The sequence below is a fragment of the Gobio gobio genome, assembly GCF_949357685.1.
Source record: "Gobio gobio genome assembly, chromosome: 2".
Lineage (NCBI taxonomy): Eukaryota > Metazoa > Chordata > Actinopteri > Cypriniformes > Gobionidae > Gobio > Gobio gobio.
The window spans coordinates 78546293-78567836 of NC_137098.1; the positions used below are offsets into that span (position 1 = coordinate 78546293).

Genomic DNA, 21544 nt, shown 5'->3' on the forward strand with positions numbered 1-21544 from the left:
AGTGAGTCGATTCAGAGCGTTATGAATCAGTGAGTCGATTCAGAGCGTTATGAATCAGTGAGTCGATTCAGAGCGTTATGAATCAGTGAGTCGATTCAGAGCGTTATGAATCAGTGAGTCGATTCAGAGCGTTATGAATCAGTGAGTCGATTCAGCAGTTTGGATCGCCAAATTTCAGCAGTTTGGCGGTTTGACACGCGATCCGAATCATGATTCAACTCACTGATTCATAATGCTTCAAAGCTTTCAGAGCCATCAGATTTACACTAAAATATCTTCATTTGTGTCTGAAGATGAACGGAGGTCTGACGGGTGTCCAACCACATGAGGCTCAGTCATTAATCACACAATTTACATTTTTGGGTGAACTAACCCTTTAAGGCTATATCTCCACAATGCTTTATCGCAGGGGTGTCCAAACTTTTTTTAAAGGGGGCCAGATTTGATTTTTTGGACATACCCAGGGGCCGGCCCCTTTTATTTATATATATATATATATATATATATATATATATATATATATATATATATATATATATATATATATATATATATATATATATATACACAGTGAGGAAAATAAGTATTTGAACACCTGCTATTTTGCAAGTTCTCCCAGTTAGAAATCATGGAGGGGTCTGAAATTGTCATTGTAGGTGCATGTCCACTGTGAGAGACATAATCTAAAACAAAAAATCCAGAAATCACAATGTATGATTTTTTAACTATTTATTTGTATAATACAGCTGCAAATAAGTATTTGAACACCTGTCTATCAGCTAGAATTCTGACCCTCAAAGACCTGTTAGTCTGCCTTTAAAATGTCCACCTCCACTTCAATTATTATCCTAAATTAGATGATCCTGTTTGAGGTCGTTAGCTGCATAAAGACACATACAATCAGTAAGAATCCAACTAACCCTTTAAGGCTATATCTCCACAACGCTTTATCGCAGGGGTGTCCAAACTTTTTTTAAAGGGGGCCAGATTTGTTTTTTTGGACATACTCAGGGGCCGGCCCCTTTTATTTATATATATATATATATATATATATATATATACAGTGAGGAAAATAAGTATTTGAACACCCTGCTATTTTGCAAGTTCTCCCAGTTAGAAATCATGGAGGGGTCTGAAATTGTCATCGTAGGGTCATGTCCACTGTGAGAGACATAATCTAAAACAAAAAATCCAGAAATCACAATGTATGATTTTTTAACTATTTATTTGTATGATACAGCTGCAAATAAGTATTTGAACACCTGTCTATCAGCTAGAATTCTGACCCTCAAAGACCTGTTAGTCTGCCTTTAAAATGTCCACCTCCACTCCATTTATTATCCTAAATTAGATGCTCCTGTTTGAGGTCATTAGCTGCATAAAGACACCTGTCCACCCCACACAATCAGTAAGAGTCCAACTACTAACATGGCCAAGACCAAAGAGCCGTCCAAAGACACTAGAGACAAAATTGTCCACCTCCACAAGGCTGGAAAGGGCGACGGGGAAATGGCCAAGCAGCTTGGTGAAAAAAGGTCCACTGTTGGAGCAATCATTAGAAAATGGAAGAAGCTAAACATGACTGTCAATTTCCCTCGGACTGGGGCTCCATGCAAGATCTCACCTCGTGGGGTCTCAATTATCCTAAGAAAGGGGAGAAATCAGCCCAGAACTACAGGAGGAGCTGCTCAATGACCTGAAAAGAGCTGGACCACCGTTTCCAAGGTTACTGTTGGTAATACACTAAGACATGGTCATGGTTTGAAATCATGCATGGCACGGAAGGTTCCCCTGCTTAAACCAGCTCATGTCCAGGCCCGTCTTATGTTTGCCAATGACCATTTGGATGATCCAGAGGAGTCATGGGAGAAAGTCATGTGGTCAGATGAGACCAAAATAGAATTTTTTGATCATAATTCCACTAAACGTGTTTGGAGGAAGAAGAATGATGAGCACCATCCCAAGAACACCATCCCTACTGTGAAGCATGGGGGTGGCAGCATCATGCTGTGGGGGTGTTTTTCTGCACAAGGGACAGGGCGACTGCACTGTATTAAGGAGAGGATGAGATTTAGGGAACAACCTCCTTCCCTCAGTTAGAGCACTGAAGATGGGTCAACATGACAATGACCCGAAGCACAGCCAGGAGAACCAAGGAGTGGCTCTGTAAGAAGCAGATCAAGGTTCTGGCGTGGCCTAGCCAGTCTCCAGACCTAAACCCAATAGAGAATCTGTGGAGGAGCTCAAACTCAGGCCAGAAACCTGACTGATCTAGAGAAGATCTGTGTGGAGGAGTGGGCCAAAATCCCTCCTGCAGTGCAAACCTGCTGAAAAACTACAGGAAACCTTTGACCTCTGGAACTGCAAACAAAGGCTACTGTACCAAATATTAACATTGATTTCCTCAGGTGTTCAAATACTTATTTGCAGCTGTATCATACAAATAAATAGTTAAAAATCATACATTGTGATTTCTGGATTTTTCTTTTAGATTATGTCTCTCACAGTGGACATGACCCTACGATGACAATTTCAGACCCTCCATGATTTCTAACTGGGAGAACTTGCAAAATAGCAGGTGTTCAAATACTTATTTTCCTCACTGTATATAAATGACACGTTTTGTTTCTTGGAAACATGACAGATTTGACAAAAGCTTGAGCTGACAGTAGCTTGAGATAGGACACAGGGAATTCATAGATATTTATCAATATCTGGTGTAAAACTTTCAACAACCAAAAAGTTTTAACGGGTGAAATTGTAATATTATTACTGAGTTAGAACTCTATTCTTATTTAAATTGAATAAGTGCTCTATTTAGATCAGCACAGGTAAAACCACACTACAAAAATACTTTTCTTACTTGGCATTTCTGTCTTTTTTCCAGTCCAAATATAAAAAAATTCTAAAATATCAAAAAATTCTTAAATCAACATGCTGAGGAAAATTACATATTTTTATTACATATTACATATTTTTTTCTTGATTCCTGGAAAAAAAAAATCTAAATGAATCGAGTTTTTCATTAAAACAAACTAAATTATTTGCCAATGGATTAGAAAAATTACCTTGTTTTAGTTCGGGACAGAAATAAGATTCCAAACATTATTGTTCTCACCCCATTGGCAGATATATTTGCTTGTTTTAACCAAAACCTCACTTCAATTTAATTTTATTTTCCAGAAAATAAGAAAAATATTTAATGTCATTTAACTTATCTAGTAAATGCATCTTGATTTAAGAATACTAGAAACAAGACAAAAATACTAAATGAGAGATTCGCAGCTCGTCCCGGAGACCTCTGCGCTGAACTACGCTTCTCATTGGCTGTTTAGTGGTCATGTGATCGAGACGCTCAGCAGGTAAACACATTTGTTCAGAGTCAGAGCTCATGAGTTGCGCAGAGCACAAGCAGCGCTGTTTCGTTTCGCTTTTGGCGCTGTTTCCCTGGCCTAAAGTCTAGTGCTCGTGAAACTGCAGGATTTATAAATGATCCGTGGCGGGCCACATTTAGTATATTTTAATAGACACGCTGCGGGCCGTTTGAAATTCATCCTCGGGCCGCATTTGGCCTGCGGGCCGGACTTTGGACACCCCTGCTTTATCGTATTCAAACCAAACTTGGTACATGTCATCACAAGCATGACCTGAGGCAGCATGCAGTGTTTCGGCACAGCGCCACCTACTGGTCTGGAGATACAAAAAATGGCTGTTGAACCGTTTGTCAAAATCATAAAGTGGTCTCGTTAGATTCAGGACATATCCAATGATATCAAATTTTACCATATAAAGTCAGCCATTTTGAATTATGTGCTAAAAGGCTGTATTTTATGAACACATCAATGGATTGTTATGAAACTCGGTATGGGTCATCAACACGATGCCCTGAAGGAGCCTGAGAAGTTTCCAAACAGCGCCACCTAGTGGATAATTTTTTTTTCAAACGCTTATAACTTTGGGTAAGATAGACTTATTTTCATGGGAGTAACTTTTTTAGTCTCCTGAATCTTTACCGAGTCCAACGATACCAGACTTGCCAGGTTTCGGCGTATGGTTTGTGCAGCGTTGTAATTTAGCGCTTAAAAAACGTTAGCTGATATCTTCGGAACCGCTAGTCCGATCGAGACGAAACCAGCGTCAGAAGTTCAGAAATATAGGTCAATAGCTATTTGCTAATGCCCAAATGTCAAAATATTGATAGTAAGGGGGAGTAAAATCCAATCAAAGTCAGGTGTCAGTCATTTTTCATGTGTTTTTTCATATTAATGTCTTTAACTCCAAAACTAAATTAGATATTTTCACCACAATTGACACACACACATGAATAGGCTCACTCCGAAGACACACACAAAAAATTAGGATTGTGCCACTTGGTGAACAAAACATGAAATTCCCATAGACTACAATGCTTTTTCAGCCTTTCTTGCCTAAAATCATCTTTAAATGTGTTTAATTGCTGCAGTTGATCTGACACTGTCAGCCATTTTGGCATGTCTTGTCGTCTTCTTTGCGCTTGGCCCTGGTAATGCTGCTTGCAGCTCTATTTATGATTTGTAACTCATATAAATCTGGATCAGGACCTGAAATCTGCTTTATCCCCCAAAATGTTGTGTTTACGTTAAAATAAAACGTTTCCCAAGTTAATAATTTATTGATATTTTTTACAATAATAAGGCCCAAACGTAATCAAATGAACAAATGAATCCTTTAAAACTGAAAGTGTAACAGAGTTTACTGAGATTACAAGACAAGCGTGACATTAGATGATCATTTGTTGAGATATTATTGTTAAAGTTCATTCTACTGTACAATATTTCACATCACTGAACTGAGACTCTCTGTAGGACTAAAGCTCAGCGGTTCTGAGCTGTGATTGGCCGAGCTGCTTGATAAGGCACTGATGAGGTTTATTCATCTGCTTCTTTGACACACATCTGACTGGAAACCGCCACCCATCATGATCTGGTGTATAATGGGTTCATCAGAGAGTTTAAGAGTGTATTGAGGGTCCGTCCGTGGTCTTGGGCCTGATCTAGAGTCTTTGGGCTGGGTTTAGGTGGGGTGTCCGGACATGAAGCCCATCTGGCTGCTGCTGGTGAAGATGGACATGAAGCGGTCGTCGTCGATGGAGTCCAGCACCTCCAGGTCGTCCAGCACGCCGGGGGCCGGAGCCAAGGCCGGAGCGCTCTCCATCATGGGCTCGTTCTGCAGGAGGCTGAAGCTCATCCAGGTGGAGCTGCTGGCCGTGTGGTCGGAGGAGGGCTGCTCCGGGGCGTCGCCCGCGTTTGATGTGGACATGTGACACACGGCCTTCCCCACCGAATCCCCGCCTAACATGGCCTGGAACAGAGGGACGTCATGAGCTAATGAAGACTGATATAACATACAACCCCAAATCAGAAAAAGTTGGGACAGTATGGAAAACGCAAAAAAAAAAGAAGTGATTTCTACATTTACTTTGACTTGTATTTCATTGCAGACAATATGAACACAAAATATTTCATGTTTTGTCTGGTCAACTTCATGTCATTTGTAAATATGCATCCTTTCCGGTCATTCAGACCTGCCACACATTTCAAAAAAAGTTGGGACAGGAGCAATTTAGGGCTAGTAATGAGGTAAAATGGTTAAATAATGATGTGATTTGAAACAGCTGATGTCAACAGGTGATTGTAATTATGATTTGGTACAAAAGCAGCATCCAAGAAAGGTCTAATCCTTTAGGAGCAAAGATGGGCCGAGGATCGCCAGTTTGCCAACAAATACGTGAGAAAATTATTGAAATGTTTAAAAACAATGTTCCTCAAAGAAAGATAGGAAGAGATTTGGATATTTCACATTCAACAGTGCATAACACAATTAAGAGATTCAAGGAATCTGGAGGAATTTCAGTGCGTAAAGGACAAGGGCGCAAGCCTAAGCTGAACAACCGTGATCTCCGATCCCTCAGGCGGCACTGCATCAAGAATCGTCATCATCTAGAAGCCATATCACCACATGGGCTCAGGACTACTTTGGCAAACCTTTGTCAAGTACCACAATACGTAGTTACATCCACAAATGCCAGTTAAAACTGTACTGTGCCAAAAGGAAGCCCTATGTTAACAGTGTCCAGAAGCGCCGTCGACTTCTCTGGGCTCGAGGCATCTGGGATGGACCATCACACAGTGGAAACGTGTACTGTGCTCAGATGAAGCAGTATTTCAGGTATTTTTTGGGAGGAATGGACGCCGTGTGCTCCGGACCAAAGAAGAAAAGGATCATCCAGACTGTTACCAGCAACAAGTCCAGAAGCCAGGCTCTGTCATGGTATGGGGTTGTGTCAGTGCCCTTGGCAAAGGTAACTTGCACTTCTGTGAAGGCTCCATTAATGCTGAAAAGTACATAGAGATTTTGGAGCATAATATGCTGCCTTCAAGAAGACATCTTTTCCAGGGACGTTCATGCATATTTCAACAAGACAATGCAAAAGCACATTCTGCACACATTCTGCAGTCCTGTCTGCGGAGGAAGAGGGTTCGGGTACTTGACTGGCCTGCCTCAGTCCCGACCTGTCTCCAATAGAGAATGTGGACAACGAAGACCCCGAACTGTTGCCCACCTTAAGACTTGTTTGCAGGAAGAATGGGACAAAATTACACCTGAAACACTTCATCACTTGGTGTCTTCAGTCCCTAAACGTCTTTTAAGTGTTGTGAAAAGGAATGGCAACATTACAAAGTGGTAAATGCTTTACTGTCCCAACTTGTTTTGAAATGTGTTGCAGGTCTGAATGACAGGAAAGGATGCATATTTACAAATGACATGAAGTTGACCAGACAAAACATGAAATATTTTGTGTTCATATTGTCTGCAATGAAATACAAGTCAAAGTAAATTTAGAAATCACTTCTTTTTTTTTTATTTGCGTTTTCCATACTGTCCCAACTTTTTCTGATTTGGGGTTGTATGAGTAGGGATGCACAATATATCTGCAACATATCGTTATCAGCCGATAAATTATTATTTTTGATGTTATCGTTATCGGTCCGATAAGAAAATTATATTTATTATTCTGTGTATATAATCTCATATAGGATGCGTTTGGTTGAGTTAATTAACGATGCAGTAAAGCACTTCATTGTACCGGTCTTCAGCTTCAGCGTGCGCATTTCAAACAGAAATGCACAGCATTAATAACTACTGGGACTGTCCTGTACATAACACTATAATGAGAATATTTTTGTTATAAAACGTTGTGAATTCTCTGGGTTTAGTTGTTGCGTTTAAAATAAATTTGAGTGTAAAATTCTGACCCCGTCTGTGAAACCCCGGGTAAAGTCGCATAATCTAATAATGAGATATAGAGCGTCAAAGTAGTCATAGCCATAAAAATGACCAAAACAGGCAATTTGTGTTTATAGCTGTAAATGATAGATTATACCAAGGGCTTTGAGATGCAGTACTCAATTTTTCATTTATAATATTATAAATACTGAAATTAATGATTTTATTGATGCTACGTTTTATTATTTTGCACCAAAAAATACCGGACGTGGGCTTCTATACCGGAATCGTCTCTTTGTTTACTTTCGACGAAGAAACAACTCCTGATTCTTATATCATTCGGTTCAGAAACGTATTTTTTACAATTACAAAGTGCAAACAGACCATAATATCAATCCACACGACCAACGATCAGATCAGTGTCGGGAAAGGCAAGAAAACGGCGACTTAAGCCGGGTTACGATTTCTGTGTGGATTTATTTGTGTCATCACCAACATTTCAGGAACAGCTTATTTGTTTCCTAACTCCACCTTCTGCCTATATATCCATCTTATTTTAAAGACATTTAATGGCTGCGACGTGTCGAAATAATTTGTTTTTTTGATGCTGATGCGCTGGGTTTATGAATTTGCTCTCTGACAGGGCGGCCGCGGCAAGCGAAGTGCAAGGAACAGAACAGCTGATAGTTTAATTAATAAGGATTAATATAGGCCTACTGTTTTTTGTAGGCTAAATAAAGAACCCGTATTATATATTAATATAAAAAAGTTGCGTGTGTCCTTCGGAAGCAAAGCTCTTGCGTCTGATGTTTTGGTTTCGGTTTGTAAACCTATACGAATAGAACATGCATGAATGAGAACATAAAGTGCAGGACGTGCTTTATGTAGGCTAAAAGAGTTATTAAGCACAATGAGCCATGAAAAAAATCCTAATGAATCATAATCTTATCGAACTGTGAGACAAGTGAAGATTCACAGTTATGACTAACTATCTGCACAAAGTTTGAGACTGACCTGTTCACTTGTTAGGGCATTAGGCCTAGTCCTGGATTTACTCCAAATGTTACACAGTGAGATTTTCTATGGATGTTTTATATATTAATGGATATATATATAGGCCTATTCATGACATTTTCTACTGAGATTTCATTTTACTAATAAAGTTATAGTCTACAAATCATTAGAGTGAACTGACTTGGTAAATCAAGCTCTTGTGGTGCCCCCATTCGTTTCAATGTTTCACGCTTTTTGGACATGCACATCATAATAAATACACTTGTTTTACAAAACTAAGAATTTTCCCATAAATGTGTCCTATATCACTGAAAATGGGAGAATCTTAGCTTTTATGTGGTGTATGGCACACTATCAGAATAATAATGGTTAAAATGTTTTACAATTTCAAAAATAAGCTTGATTTTGAAATTGGAATTTCTCAAAATCATGATTTTCTGAGGCCGAAATTCAGCTAACTTTTGACATGATCTTACTCAGTCAATATTAAAGATATCAAGGTTATATTTTCACAGAATGTTCTTTACATTATGTAGGATGATTTTATGTATAAAACAGCGAATGACAAAAAAATGACTTTAGCTGGGTTTTCACAGACAGGGTCATAATTAATTTGAAAAGGTAAGGAATCTCACACTGGTTCAAATAGGCTACTGTAGTGTATAGGTTTGATTTATGTTGAAGTGATTGGGGCATGGCTTTTAATGGTAAGCCTTTTGTTTTTGTAATCAGGCTCTCAAAGTTTATTAAAATTTGTATTTAGATTTATCGGCCAATATATCGGTTATCGGCTTTCAAATATAAAGAATTATCGGTATCGGCCAAATGTTGATATGGGTGCGTCCCTACATCTGAGGGTGGGCTTCGACTGACCTGGAAGTCCTCGATGTTGATGTTGTCGACGTCGGAGTTCTGCACCTCGGAGAAGCTGGGGAACTCTGGGAGCTCGTCGTCCCTGAAGGCGCTCTGCAGCTCTTGGGCGCCCGCGGCCGCTGTGCTGATCTGCTCCGGGGCGATGAAGCTGCTCAGGGCGAAGTCGTGCAGGTCCGACAGGTTGACGGTGGGGAAGTCCTGCGTGAGGGCGGAGGGGGCGGGGCTTGTGAAGCTGCCCACCGCCTCCGCCTTGGGCTGAGAGTCTACGGTCAGGCTCTGGAGGAACTTCCACGTGTCGGCGACCGAGGTCTGCGGAGACTCCACTTTGGGGGAGCTCTGAGGCATCTGAGTGAACAGCTGCCCCGGGGCCGGGAAGAAGGAGGACGTCTGGGGCTTCATGGACGGACCTGCAACGAGTCGCAATCAGGAGATATCCAGCTGTTCATCACTCAGAGGTCATGTGACGGTCGTTACCTGGAGGGAGGCTGACGGCGGCAGAGGAGGAGGAGGAGGAGGGTTTGGAGACGCCGAGAGTTCGCTTCGCCGTACTAAACAGCCGCCGGTCTGTCGGGACGGAGGATCCTGCACACACACACACACACACACTCACTGCAGAACTGACCTCTGACACCGTAACACGACAGAGCCGGACGCCACACACACACCTGACATGATGTTGCCGAGTTTGAGGTTCTGCAGCATGCCTTCGGTCCTCTTGCGCTTCTCCATCAGCCTGTGCTCGTCTGCTCGTCCAACCAATCCCAGCGACAGACAGAGCCGACCAATCAACAACAAGAGCACGACAGGACTTCAGTTTGGGTCAGAACGCTAATGCATTATGGGAAACTACAGAAGCTCGTTTACGCCAAAAGGGAATTGACCCTTGTGGCGTAAACAAGGGGTGCACAATATTCACAAAAATGTGATATTGTGATATCGATAATGAATATTGCGATATCGATATTAATTTCGATATTTTTAAACCTGGAAAACGCATCAAAATAGATTCATAACAAATAAAACAAGTTCTTACAACACAAGGTTTATTTCAACTGACAGTCATATTGGACTGGTACAACATGAATAAATAAATAATAATCATGTCTGGTTGTACAGTAGGGATGCAACACTACAGTTAGTCCACGGTTCAATACATTCCTTCGTTTTTAACCACGGTTTTGGTTCAGTTCGGTTCGGTTGGGTTCTGATGGCTTGTCACATCAGTTTTTTTGCTATTCTATTCTTAGCCGACAGGAACAGAAAGAGTTATTATTATTTTTATTATAAATTATTTTTTTATTCCAATACTCTTTTTTAATTTTACTTAAAAGACTTGGAAAAACCTTACTTAAAACTTTACTTTAAAAAAACCTTGTACACATTCCTAGTGTATAGTATAATATAAAATAAATATATATAAAGATTTACAGTGGCAGCTCAGAGCAGTACAGCATGAAAGTGTATGAATAAATGTAAAATTAAAGAGAGAGTTCACTCAAAAATGAAAATTCGTTCATCTATTATTCACGCTCAAGTTGTGTTAAACCTGAATAAAGTTCTTTCTTCTTTTGGACATTAAATATATTTTGAAGAATGTTGGAAACCAACAGTTGCTGGTCCCCATGGTAGGAAATAATAATATGGATGTCAATCGCTACCATCAGCTGTCTGGTATTCAGCTGTCTCTGTTCAACAGAAGAAATGAACACAGGTTTGAGCAACATTAGAGTAAATAATGACATAATTTTAGAGGTGAACTGTCCCTTTAAGGACAGCGTGTTCACTATAGGCTGCGCTACTGTCACTTTAAGACCTGCGTGCATCTAATATACAGACACACGCAATTTTACTTTCACTTTAGACATAACTGACTGTGTTTATGTTTATGTGTGTATTTGACAGTATTAGCGCAGTAATCACGTGTTTGAAAAGCGTTTAGTGCGCGCACTCAGCTCATGTTAAAACAGTGCATGAGCACGCAAATTAAATGTTTAACCGGTAACGTAATGCTTTAAAACGCATTCAAATAATGAACTTTGGTGATTGTGAATAACTCTAGTGTTCTGTGAGTATAACTCTCTGACACCAGCCGTGGCTAAACATACCCGAACGTGTGCATATGATCGGATATCTGCTCATATCAGCGCGTAGACTCAAACAGAGCCGAAATAAACTGAGAGAAATATTTAAAACGGAGAGAAATAAAAATCGTAAGCCCCACCCATCGTAAAGTGGCTTGTGGTGGTTCTTCTCCCTGAGCAACACTAATTTTCTTACTTTTGTGTTCTTTCTTTTGCTCCACTCGCTCCCTTCGCTCTCTCTTTAGGTCCTTTCTTTTCTTTCACTTCATTGTGTTGTGCGCTGGTGTGTGCGTCGAGCCGGCCCGACAAGGGTGTGTGTGTGTGTGTGTAGAGCGAGGGAGAAGTGAGAGAGTGACGGTAAGCTTAGGAGTGAGTAGTAGGGACCCGTTTTTATTTTTTAATTGATACGATAAGGAATGTATATACAGTGAAACGCATCCCATTTTGTCATAAACAAAATATTGCATAATTATCGCGAGACTTCCGATATAATATCGGGCAACGTGATATCGCGATAACGATATTGAGTCGATATATCGTGCACCCCTAGTGTAAAGGAGCGTCCATATGAAGTGCACATGGTCTCACCTGGGTCGGCCGGCAGGTACTGGAAGTCCATGGGCTCGCTGACCTCGCGGTCGGAGGGCCGGCGGAGCTGCATCTTCACCCGCACCGGCTCCGTCAGGTTGGGGTCGTGGTAGGGCGGCGTGCGGAACACGATGGCCACCTGCCGGTGCACGTCCGCCTGCGAGAACGAGCCTTTGCTTTCCCACGAGTCCCGGAAGAACCGCACCTCGATGTCCTCTGAGGGAAGAGCAGGGGTTAACACCTGGACAGTGGCCCTGATGTAAGATGGCCGCCCTGAGAGCGGGTTAACACCTGGACAGGGCCGCTATGAGCATAAGATGGCCGCCCTGAGAGCGGGTTAACACCTGGACAGGGCCGCTATGAGCATAAGATGGCCGCCCTGAGAGCGGGTTAACACCTGGACAGGGCCGCTATGAGCATAAGATGGCCGCCCTGAGAGCGGGTTAACACCTGGACAGGGCCGCTATGAGCATAAGATGGCCGCCCTGAGAGCGGGTTAACACCTGGACAGGGCCGCTATGAGCATAAGATGGCCGCCCTGAGAGCGGGTTAACACCTGGACAGGGCCACTATGAGCATAAGATGGCCGCCCTGAGAGCGGGTTAACACCTGGACAGGGCCGCTATGAGCATAAGATGGCCGCCCTGAGAGCGGGTTAACACCTGGACAGGGCCACTATGAGCATAAGATGGCCGCCCTGAGAGCGGGTTAACACCTGGACAGGGCCACTATGAGCATAAGATGGCCGCCCTGAGAGCGGGTTAACACCTGGACAGGGCCGCTATGAGCATAAGATGGCCGCCCTGAGAGCGGGTTAACACCTGGACAGGGCCACTATGAGCATAAGATGGCCGCCCTGAGAGCGGGTTAACACCGGGACAGGGCCACTATGAGCATAAGATGGCCGCCCTGAGAGAGGAACACACACCTTTCTGCACTTTGTCACACAGCAGGAAGATCTCGTCTCCTCCGCGGCAGCTGCCCGAGTTCCTGTTGACGCGGCAGATCTTGAGCTCGGCGGTGTTGGGCGCTCCTGAGGACACACAGGACAGAACCTCATGCTTACTCCGTGCGGGTCACATGCACAGGCTCGCTCAGCGACGGCCACTCACGGTTGTCGTAGATGGGCTGAGACACCACGGGCTCCAGCGGGAACAGCTCTCCGCTCGGCAGAGTGATGGACACCTGGAAGCACAGCCGCACCGCGTTCAGGTCGAACTCCTCCTCCCAGATCTTGGCTTCAGGAACTACACACAAACAGGACAACAATCACAAACGTCTCTCGAGCAGCACAAGTGTGGCCCGATCACACAGACCAGCTACTAGGGTTGGGCATCGTTTTGATTTGAACGATTCTGATTCCGATTCTTAGTTTCGATTCCGGTTCTTTTCGATTCTCGATTCCGATTCTTTGAGGGGTGGAGTCACAACATGTCACAGGCTCATTTCACAGAGGAAAATTGTATTTTGATTCAATAATGAGTTTTAGTTTTGGGACTTTCAACGCTGGCATTTTCACTTGCTTTGCTGCAAAGGTGAATGGAGTTTCACACCGAGTCCCGGTTTAGCAATAGCATTAACAGCAGTCATATTAGGACTGCTACTAGCGTGGGCAATTTGCGTATAGCTACATTTATCTACGAGGGGGAAAAATAATTTCAGTAACGTTGTTGTTCACCACAATTCGCAATTTGGTCAAGGGCTTTGTTATTACACTACCTGATTATGACGAGGTGGGATAATGTTAGTTCACCCTGAAATGAAAATAAAGCCATCTTTTACTCACCCAGCTGTTGTTCAAATGCGCGTGTTCATGTGTGTGCGCACTCCAAGCCGCAGTAGCCTCGTGCAATATTGTCATGACAACCGGTACACAATATTCACTTAAGGAGGTTATATTATTAGTATTATTTCTTATCATATACGTTATAGAAAAGACGAAAATCGCGTTTTTTTCTATTGAGCTTGATTTCTCCAAATGGTGCGTGTGTGTGTGTGCTTATCCTGGGTGCAATGACAACAGTGCGAGTTATTATAGTAGGCATGAGCGCCTACTAGTGCTCGTAGTGTATTCTGAGTGCGCTCAGAATAACGGCCGAGCTCAGTGTTTTGACTGAATAATACGGTTTCTTTCTCGCGAAACCTTATAGTGTGCCCCCTGAACACTTTCCATATGGCGCGCGTCTCCCTGTATCGTTGCGTGATACATTTGTTTATTTTTTGTAATGTTTTAGCTGATCGCCATTCACTGCCATAATAGGAAGGAGCGCGTGCAGGAACAGTATTTTAAATGTCATAGGACATAGGGCACTGGGACAACATCAGGGTAAGTAAAAGAAGGCTTTATTTTCATTTCAGGATGAACTATCCCTTTAATAACGTTGGTTAGCACAGGGTTGCCCGAGGAGGACAGACCTCCGCAGCATTTCAAACACGCTACACTCGTTAATTTATACACCACATATTTGTAGTGCATCCTCCCGTGCAAGAAATAAGTTTGTCATATGTGTTGCACTGTGCCGACCCAGGCTTTTTTTTTTTTAAGTGAAATAAAGCCACACTTTTGAGCGCCGATTACCATGCTCCATGGCTGCAACAGAACAAACGGGCGTGGCAAGCACTTCCGAAAACTTGCGCGTTTGGAACCGATGATCGGAATCGAAAACAAAATTTCTAAACGATTCCAATGGCATCGTTATTTTTTAAACGGTTCCAAGTTGGAACCGGTTCTCGATGCCCAACCCTACCAGCTACTGGAGCTACACAATATTAGGTCATAATGTTTTGCCTGATCTGTGTTTTTGATGCAAGATGCAACTTTCAGAAGCTCTTCACTAGTGTGTGTGTGTGTGTGTGTGTGTGTCAGTCTCTCACTATTGAAGGGGTTGTTCTGTGTCTGCAGTCGACAGGAAACTGCGTCTCCCACGTCCTTCTTCTTTACGCACTGGATGCCCAGATTCTGGAAACTGAAACAGAGAGAGAGTGGGCGGAGCTGAGAGTGGGCGGAGCTGAGAGTGGGCGGAGCTGAGAGTGGGCGGAGCTGAGACAGACGGATCGGACGCTTGGAAAACTGTTTGGCCACGAATGAAAACACACATGGCGTTAGTTTTCATTGTTATGCTGACGATACTCAGCTCTATATTTCTTCACGCCCTGAAGAAACTTACCAATTCACAAGATTAACGGAATGCATAGCTGATATAAAACATTGGATGACTGGTAATTTCCTGCAACTCAATTCAGAAAAAACTGAATTTTCAATTATTGGACAAAAAAGCTCCACAAGTAGTAACCTAGAATACTGTCTAACACTTGATGCTCTGTCCAGTCCTCGTGTAATGCTGAACAGTGAGTTGAGTCGTTCATGAGCTGTAGATTATTGTAATGCATAATTATTATTATGCTGCATTATTTTCCTGTTTAACACTGTGAAGCTGCTTTGAAACAATCTACATTGTTAAAAGTGCTATATAAATAAAGTTGACTTGACACACACACTCACTGTCTCTCTCTCTCACTTACTCACTCACTCTCACACACACTGACTCACTCTCTTACACACACACACACACACACACACACACACACACACACACACCTGTGTACCCGCCGCTCCTGTAAGTCGGCCTCATAATATCCGTGTTTGCAGTCTTTGCCCACCAGCTCGTGTGGGTGTGGCTTGTACGGCTGGTTCTTGGTGACCAAGGAGATGCGCACTCTGAGCGGCCCGCTGTAGTTGAGGACCTGTGGAGAGAGCGGCACAGAGTCATGTGACCAGCGGACCTCTGTCGTCGGAGAGGGGTGTGTGTGTGTGTGTGAGGGGGCTCACACTGATGGCGGGGTGTGTGTGTGTGTGAGGGCTCACACTGATGGCGGGGTGTGTGTGTGTGTGTGTGTGTGAGGGCTCACACTGATGGCGGGGTGTGTGTGTGTGTGAGGGCTCACACTGATGGCGGGGTGTGTGTGTGTGTGAGGGCTCACACTGATGGCGGGGTGTGTGTGTGTGTGTGTGTGTGAGGGCTCACACTGATGGCGGGGTGTGTGTGTGTGTGAGGGCTCACCTTGATGGCGGTGTGTGTGAGGCTCACCTTGATGGCGGTGTGTGTGAGGCTCACCTTGATGGCGGGGTGTGTGTGTGTGTGTGTGTGTGTGTGAGGGCTCACCTTGATGGCGGGGTGTGTGTGTGTGTGTGTGTGTGAGGCTCACCTTGATGGCGGTGTGTGTGTGTGTGTGTGTGAGGGCTCACCTTGATGGTGGGGTGTGTGTGTGTGTGAGGGCTCACCTTGATGGCGGGGTGTGTGTGTGTGTGTGTGAGGGCTCACCTTGATGGCGGGGTGTGTTTTGGTGGTGTCGTTGCTCTTCTCCCCGGGGATGCTCCCGGCGGATCGGCCCTCACACTTATAGCGGAAGCGCATCCCTCGTGCTTTGGGCTGCTCGATGATCTCCACGTACGGAGGCCCTGCAGGGACACACCAGAGGGACGCTTCATAACCCGCTCAGAAAGGCTTTAACGCGTCACATGACAGAGTTAGTTTCTCTGTAAGGCTCATCTGTTATATTCATATATTCGGTTGTATATTAAATAATTGTGCTACTATTGGTAAGAATAAGACGTGTTGCTCAATTACTAGAAGCTGTAAATGGAAGCAGATTTAAACTCATATGAACTGGGTTTGGGTTTCGTCATAAATTGGACGTGATGTGAAATCGGAGACTTTGTTTCATATTAATAACACCAAAGCACAAAGATTAAGATGTGATGAAAGATTATTGTGATGTATTGGATGGGAGGAGCTACAATGTTCTGTCCATTCCTCATCTAAGATTACATCACATGGATCTGAAGGGTGAATATCACCCCCCCCCCCCCCCCCATATTCCCCATATCCAGTGGTGTAAATGCAATATCCCTGTGTCATTTAACAGAAAACCCTGACATAGCTTAAAACACTTCTGAAAGCGATAACTATTATAGTATATGTTGTGTGTGATATAACAAATATTACAACCCCAAATCAGAAAAAGTTGGGACAGTATGGAAAACGCAAAAAAAAAGAAAAAAAGAAGTGATTTCTAAATTTACTTTGACTTGTATTTCATTGCAGACAATATGAACACAAAATATTTCATGTTTTGTCTGGTCAACTTCATGTCATTTGTAAATATGCATCCTTTCCTGTCATTCAGACCTGCAACACATTTCAAAAAAAGTTGGGACAGTAAAGCATTTACCACTTTGTAATGTTGCCATTCCTTTTCACAACACTTAAAAGACGTTTAGGGACTGAAGACACCAAGTGATGAAGTGTTTCAGGTGTAATTTTGTCCCATTCTTCCTGCAAACAAGTCTTAAGGTGGGCAACAGTTCGGGGTCTTCGTTGTCCACATTCTCTATTGGAGACAGGTCGGGACTGAGGCAGGCCAGTCAAGTACCCGAACCCTCTTCCTCCACAGCCAGGACTGCAGAATGTGTGCAGAATGTGCTTTTGCATTGTCTTGTTGAAATATGCATGGACGTCCCTGGAAAAGATGTCTTCTTGAAGGCAGCATATTATGCTCCAAAATCTCTATGTACTTTTCAGCATTAATGGAGCCTTCACAGAAGTGCAAGTTACCTTTGCCAAGGGCACTGACACAACCCCATACCATGACACACCCTGGCTTCTGGACTTGTTGCTGGTAACAGTCTGGATGATCCTTTTCTTCTGTGGTCCGGAGCACACGGCGTCCATTCCTCCCAAAAAATACCTGAAATACTGCTTCATCTGAGCACAGTACACGTTTCCACTGTGTGATGGTCCATCCCAGATGCCTCGAGCCCAGAGAAGTCGACGGCTCTTCTGGACACTGTTAACATAGGGCTTCCTTTTGGCACAGGACAGTTTTAACTGGCATTTGTGGATGTAACTACGTATTGTGGTACTTGACAAAAGGTTTGCCAAAGTAGTCCTGAGCCCATGTGGTGATATGGCTTCTAGATGATGACGATTCTTGATGCAGTGCCGCCTGAGGGATCGGAGATCACGGTTGTTCAGCTTAGGCTTGCGCCCTTGTCCTTTACGCACTGAAATTCCTCCAGATTCCTTGAATCTTTTAATTATGTTATGCACTGTTGAATGTGAAATATCCAAATCTCTTCCTATCTTTCTTTGAGGAACATTGTTTTTAAACATTTCAATAATTTTCTCACGTATTTGTTGGCAAACTGGCGATCCTCGGCCCATCTTTGCTCCTAAAGGATTAGACCTTTCTTGGATGCTGCTTTTGTACCAAATCATAATTACAATCACCTGTTGACATCAGCTGTTTCAAATCACATCATTATTTAACCATTTTACCTCATTACTAGCCCTAAATTACTCCTGTCCCAACTTTTTTTTGAAATGTGTGGCAGGTCTGAATGACAGGAAAGGATGCATATTTACAAATGACATGAAGTTGACCAGACAAAACATGAAATATTTTGTGTTCATATTGTCTGCAATGAAATACAAGTCAAAGTAAATTTAGAAATCACTTCTTTTTTTTATTTGCGTTTTCCATACTGTCCCAACTTTTTCTGATTTGGGGTTGTAAAAACAGACAAACAAAAGAGGCGCTTTTTGATTGTCTGGTTATAAATTGATTGTTGAAAGTGTGTAACTCTGGCCTGTGAGCTCTAGCACCCTGCAGACAGTTTGGGCTGTTTCTAGCATATCAGCAAACACTGGGATATTGCATTTATGCCACTGGATATGAGTATGGAACTCTTTCTCCAGTGTTTTCTGTAATCAAGTGTTTACAGCCCAAATTGTCTGCAGGGTGCTAGAGCTCACAGCGCCTGAGTTACACACTTTCAACAATCAATTTATAACCCAAAAAATCTAAAAGCGTCTCTTTTTTGGGAGATTTATTACAGCTCAGACAACATACTCTCACATGTTCATCACTTATAGTAGTGGTTTATGAAACTTCAGAGGGTTTCCTGTAGAATGACTCCAGTATTGTGTGTTTAGAGACACTGTGTGTGTGTGTGTGTGTGTGTGTGTGTGTGTGTGTGTGTGTGTGTGTGTGTGTGTGTGTGTGTGTGTGTGTGTGTGTGTGTGTGTGTGTGTGTGTGTGTGTGTGTGTGTGTGTGTGTGTGTATGTGTGTGTGTGTGTGTGTGTGTGTGTGTGTGTGTGTGTGTGTGTGTATGTGTGTGTGTGTGTGTGTGTGTGTGTGTGTGTGTGTGTGTGTGTGTGTGTGTGTATGGGGAGCTTTTACATTTGGGTCAGACACATCCAGGCGGAAACAGTCCCAGAGGTTAAGAGGATAAACGCATGTTTAACAGTGGAGAGAGTGTAGACTCAGCCCTACCTTGGGACACCGGGGACGGTCCCCACTGCTGAAACAGTCCTGAAGAACAGAAGAACACAATACATTAGAGAGAGAGAGAGAGAGAGAGAGAGAGAGAGAGAGAGAGAGAGAGAGAGAGAGAGAGAGAGAGAGAGAGAGAGAGAGAGATGGCATACGAGTCAAACACGCCGCGACGAGACAAAGCCGGCGAATCGGAGACCATCACACAGCCGCTGTCTTCTGATTGGTCAGTGGTCATCTTAGTAACCGAGTTCTGATTCAAATGCTGTAACCGTTTCTGCATTTCGTCTTGCAGGAATAATTTCCAATTAAATACACAACACACTTTCAGCAGCACTCACACAAACACCACCTGAGCCTCTGATTGGCTGCTGTGAAGGGGAGGGGCTTCACGCTACTCTCCTCCCACTTCCTGTATTTGAGGGGAAGTGGATGACTGTTGTAAATCTGATGCGATCCGCTGAACGAACTAACCTGACCATTATTTCTCAGCACCATACGCGTTTGTGGCCGCGGTGTGTCAGGTGATGCGTCGCCATGGAAATATGACTTTAATAAAATAATCACACCCATGGCAACAACACACGTTATGTGAGATAATCTTTCAGTAATGTTTTCTTTTAAATGTATGCTTGTTATATCAAGCTCTTTACATGAAAACAAGGGTCGACCATACATAATACAATACATTTACAATAAAGTTAGGCCCATGTGATTTACTATACATAATTAAAATATAATTTCTCTTATGATATCAAGAGAAACGGCAGATCTGGCGTAAAGTTTGATGATTATCTTGTTTCCTGAGAAGAAGAAAGGATGAAATATGAGGGAGTAGCTCATCATGGCTGTCCGGTGAGTTCATGCTTTAACTCGCGCCTGACCTCGGCAAACAGAGGCCACGCCCACCTCTGACATCATCGCCACGGACCAATGGGAGAGTAAGGCGGAGCTTTCCCAGAACTCCAGACAGCGATTGTGTTCACTGACTATATCAGTGTGTGTTATCCTGACAAAACACAATGAAGGAGGGATGACGAGGAGAATCCAGAGAGGGCGGGAGAGGCACTGTGACCTACTTAACCTGGAGTGTGTGTGTGTGTGTGTGTGTGTGTGTGTGTGTGTGTGTGTGTGTGTGTGTGTGTGTGTGTGTGTGTGTGTGTGTGTGTGTGTGTGTGTGTGTGTGATGACTAACTGTCTGACACCTCTGAGTCTGCAGTTAAACGGCACACACACTCCACACTCAGAGCAGGTGAAACAGAAGCTGATGAATGAGTTATGATATCCCATAAACACTGCATTTGTACCTTTATATGATTATTACAGGATGTTTTGGGGAGGAGCATGTTCAGATGATTGACACGAGCGGATAAGAGGTGTGTGTGTGTACAGCAGTCTCCAAAAGTCACTTTTATAAGGTGTAACGTGTGTGTGTGTGTGTGTGTGTGTGTGTGTGTGTGTGTGTGTGTGTAAACAACCAGCATATAACGGTAAAAATCCACTCGATACTTAATTATAATCCCCATCAATCATCATCAATCGCTCATATTTCCCTCTACTCCTGTGAGAGTAGGGAAGCCCCGCCCATGCCTCATGCTGATTGGCCCTTTAGCATAGCCACGCCCCCGAGTGAGAAGCACAGAGACGCCATTTCTGTTTCCTCGCCGTATCATTCCTGACATTAGCCTGAGTGAGATTGGCCTGTTCTGTTGTTGAGGGAGTATCTGAAGCTGGTGTAGAGGCTCCGCCCTCCGCAGCAGCTCATTTGCATTTAAAGGGACACACACACAAACGGTGTGTTTTTGCTCACTCTCAAATAGAGGCAAATTTGAGGCTATAATAAATGATCTGAGGGTGTTTTGAGCTGAAACTAACACACACATTCTGGAGACACCAGGCGTAATATGTGCCCTTTATTAGTTCATCTGTCAATCATCAAACTAAGCATTTAAATATCATCTTCCTATGGCATATTAGCAGATATTTATATGCAGTTTATATTATAAAGTTTGATCTGTTTGGGACAGAGATGAGATTATTCCCCCAGAGGCAGATCATGGGCTTGCTTTCAGCTAAAACTCATTTAGATTTTATTGAAGAGAACATATCTTTACTCATCTACAAAAGCTTCTGGATTTAAGAATTTGTAGATATTTATATTGGAAACAAGACAAAAATACTTCAGAAGAAGTGCAGGATTAAAGGTTTTATGAAAACAAGTCGCTGCAGAGGTGAACGACAGGACACACACACACACACACACACACACACACACACACACACACACACACACACACACAGCCTGTATGGATATGATAAGACTATACAAAAGGACAGAATTCCTGCAGGTTTCCTCAGAACTGATTTGCGTGACGCCTTCAGAAGT

At 43.1% G+C, this 21544-nt stretch overlaps 1 protein-coding gene across 1 annotated transcript in view; it reads right to left on the reverse strand.

Moving 5' to 3' along the window:
- Positions 1-3940: 3940 nt before the first annotated feature.
- The window catches only part of rela (v-rel avian reticuloendotheliosis viral oncogene homolog A), an 18934-nt gene continuing 1330 nt past the window's right edge, over positions 3941-21544 (reverse strand). The window contains exons 2-12 of the mRNA XM_079837671.1: positions 19159-19197; positions 16145-16281; positions 15421-15566; positions 14697-14788; positions 12935-13069; positions 12751-12855; positions 11823-12038; positions 9819-9896; positions 9628-9735; positions 9154-9560; positions 3941-5340 (exon numbers count right to left, since the gene is read on the reverse strand). Of these exons, the coding sequence (XP_079693797.1) occupies positions 5053-5340; positions 9154-9560; positions 9628-9735; positions 9819-9896; positions 11823-12038; positions 12751-12855; positions 12935-13069; positions 14697-14788; positions 15421-15566; positions 16145-16281; positions 19159-19197 (1751 nt within the window). The 3' untranslated portion in view covers positions 3941-5052. The remainder of the gene's footprint in view (positions 5341-9153; positions 9561-9627; positions 9736-9818; positions 9897-11822; positions 12039-12750; positions 12856-12934; positions 13070-14696; positions 14789-15420; positions 15567-16144; positions 16282-19158; positions 19198-21544) is intronic.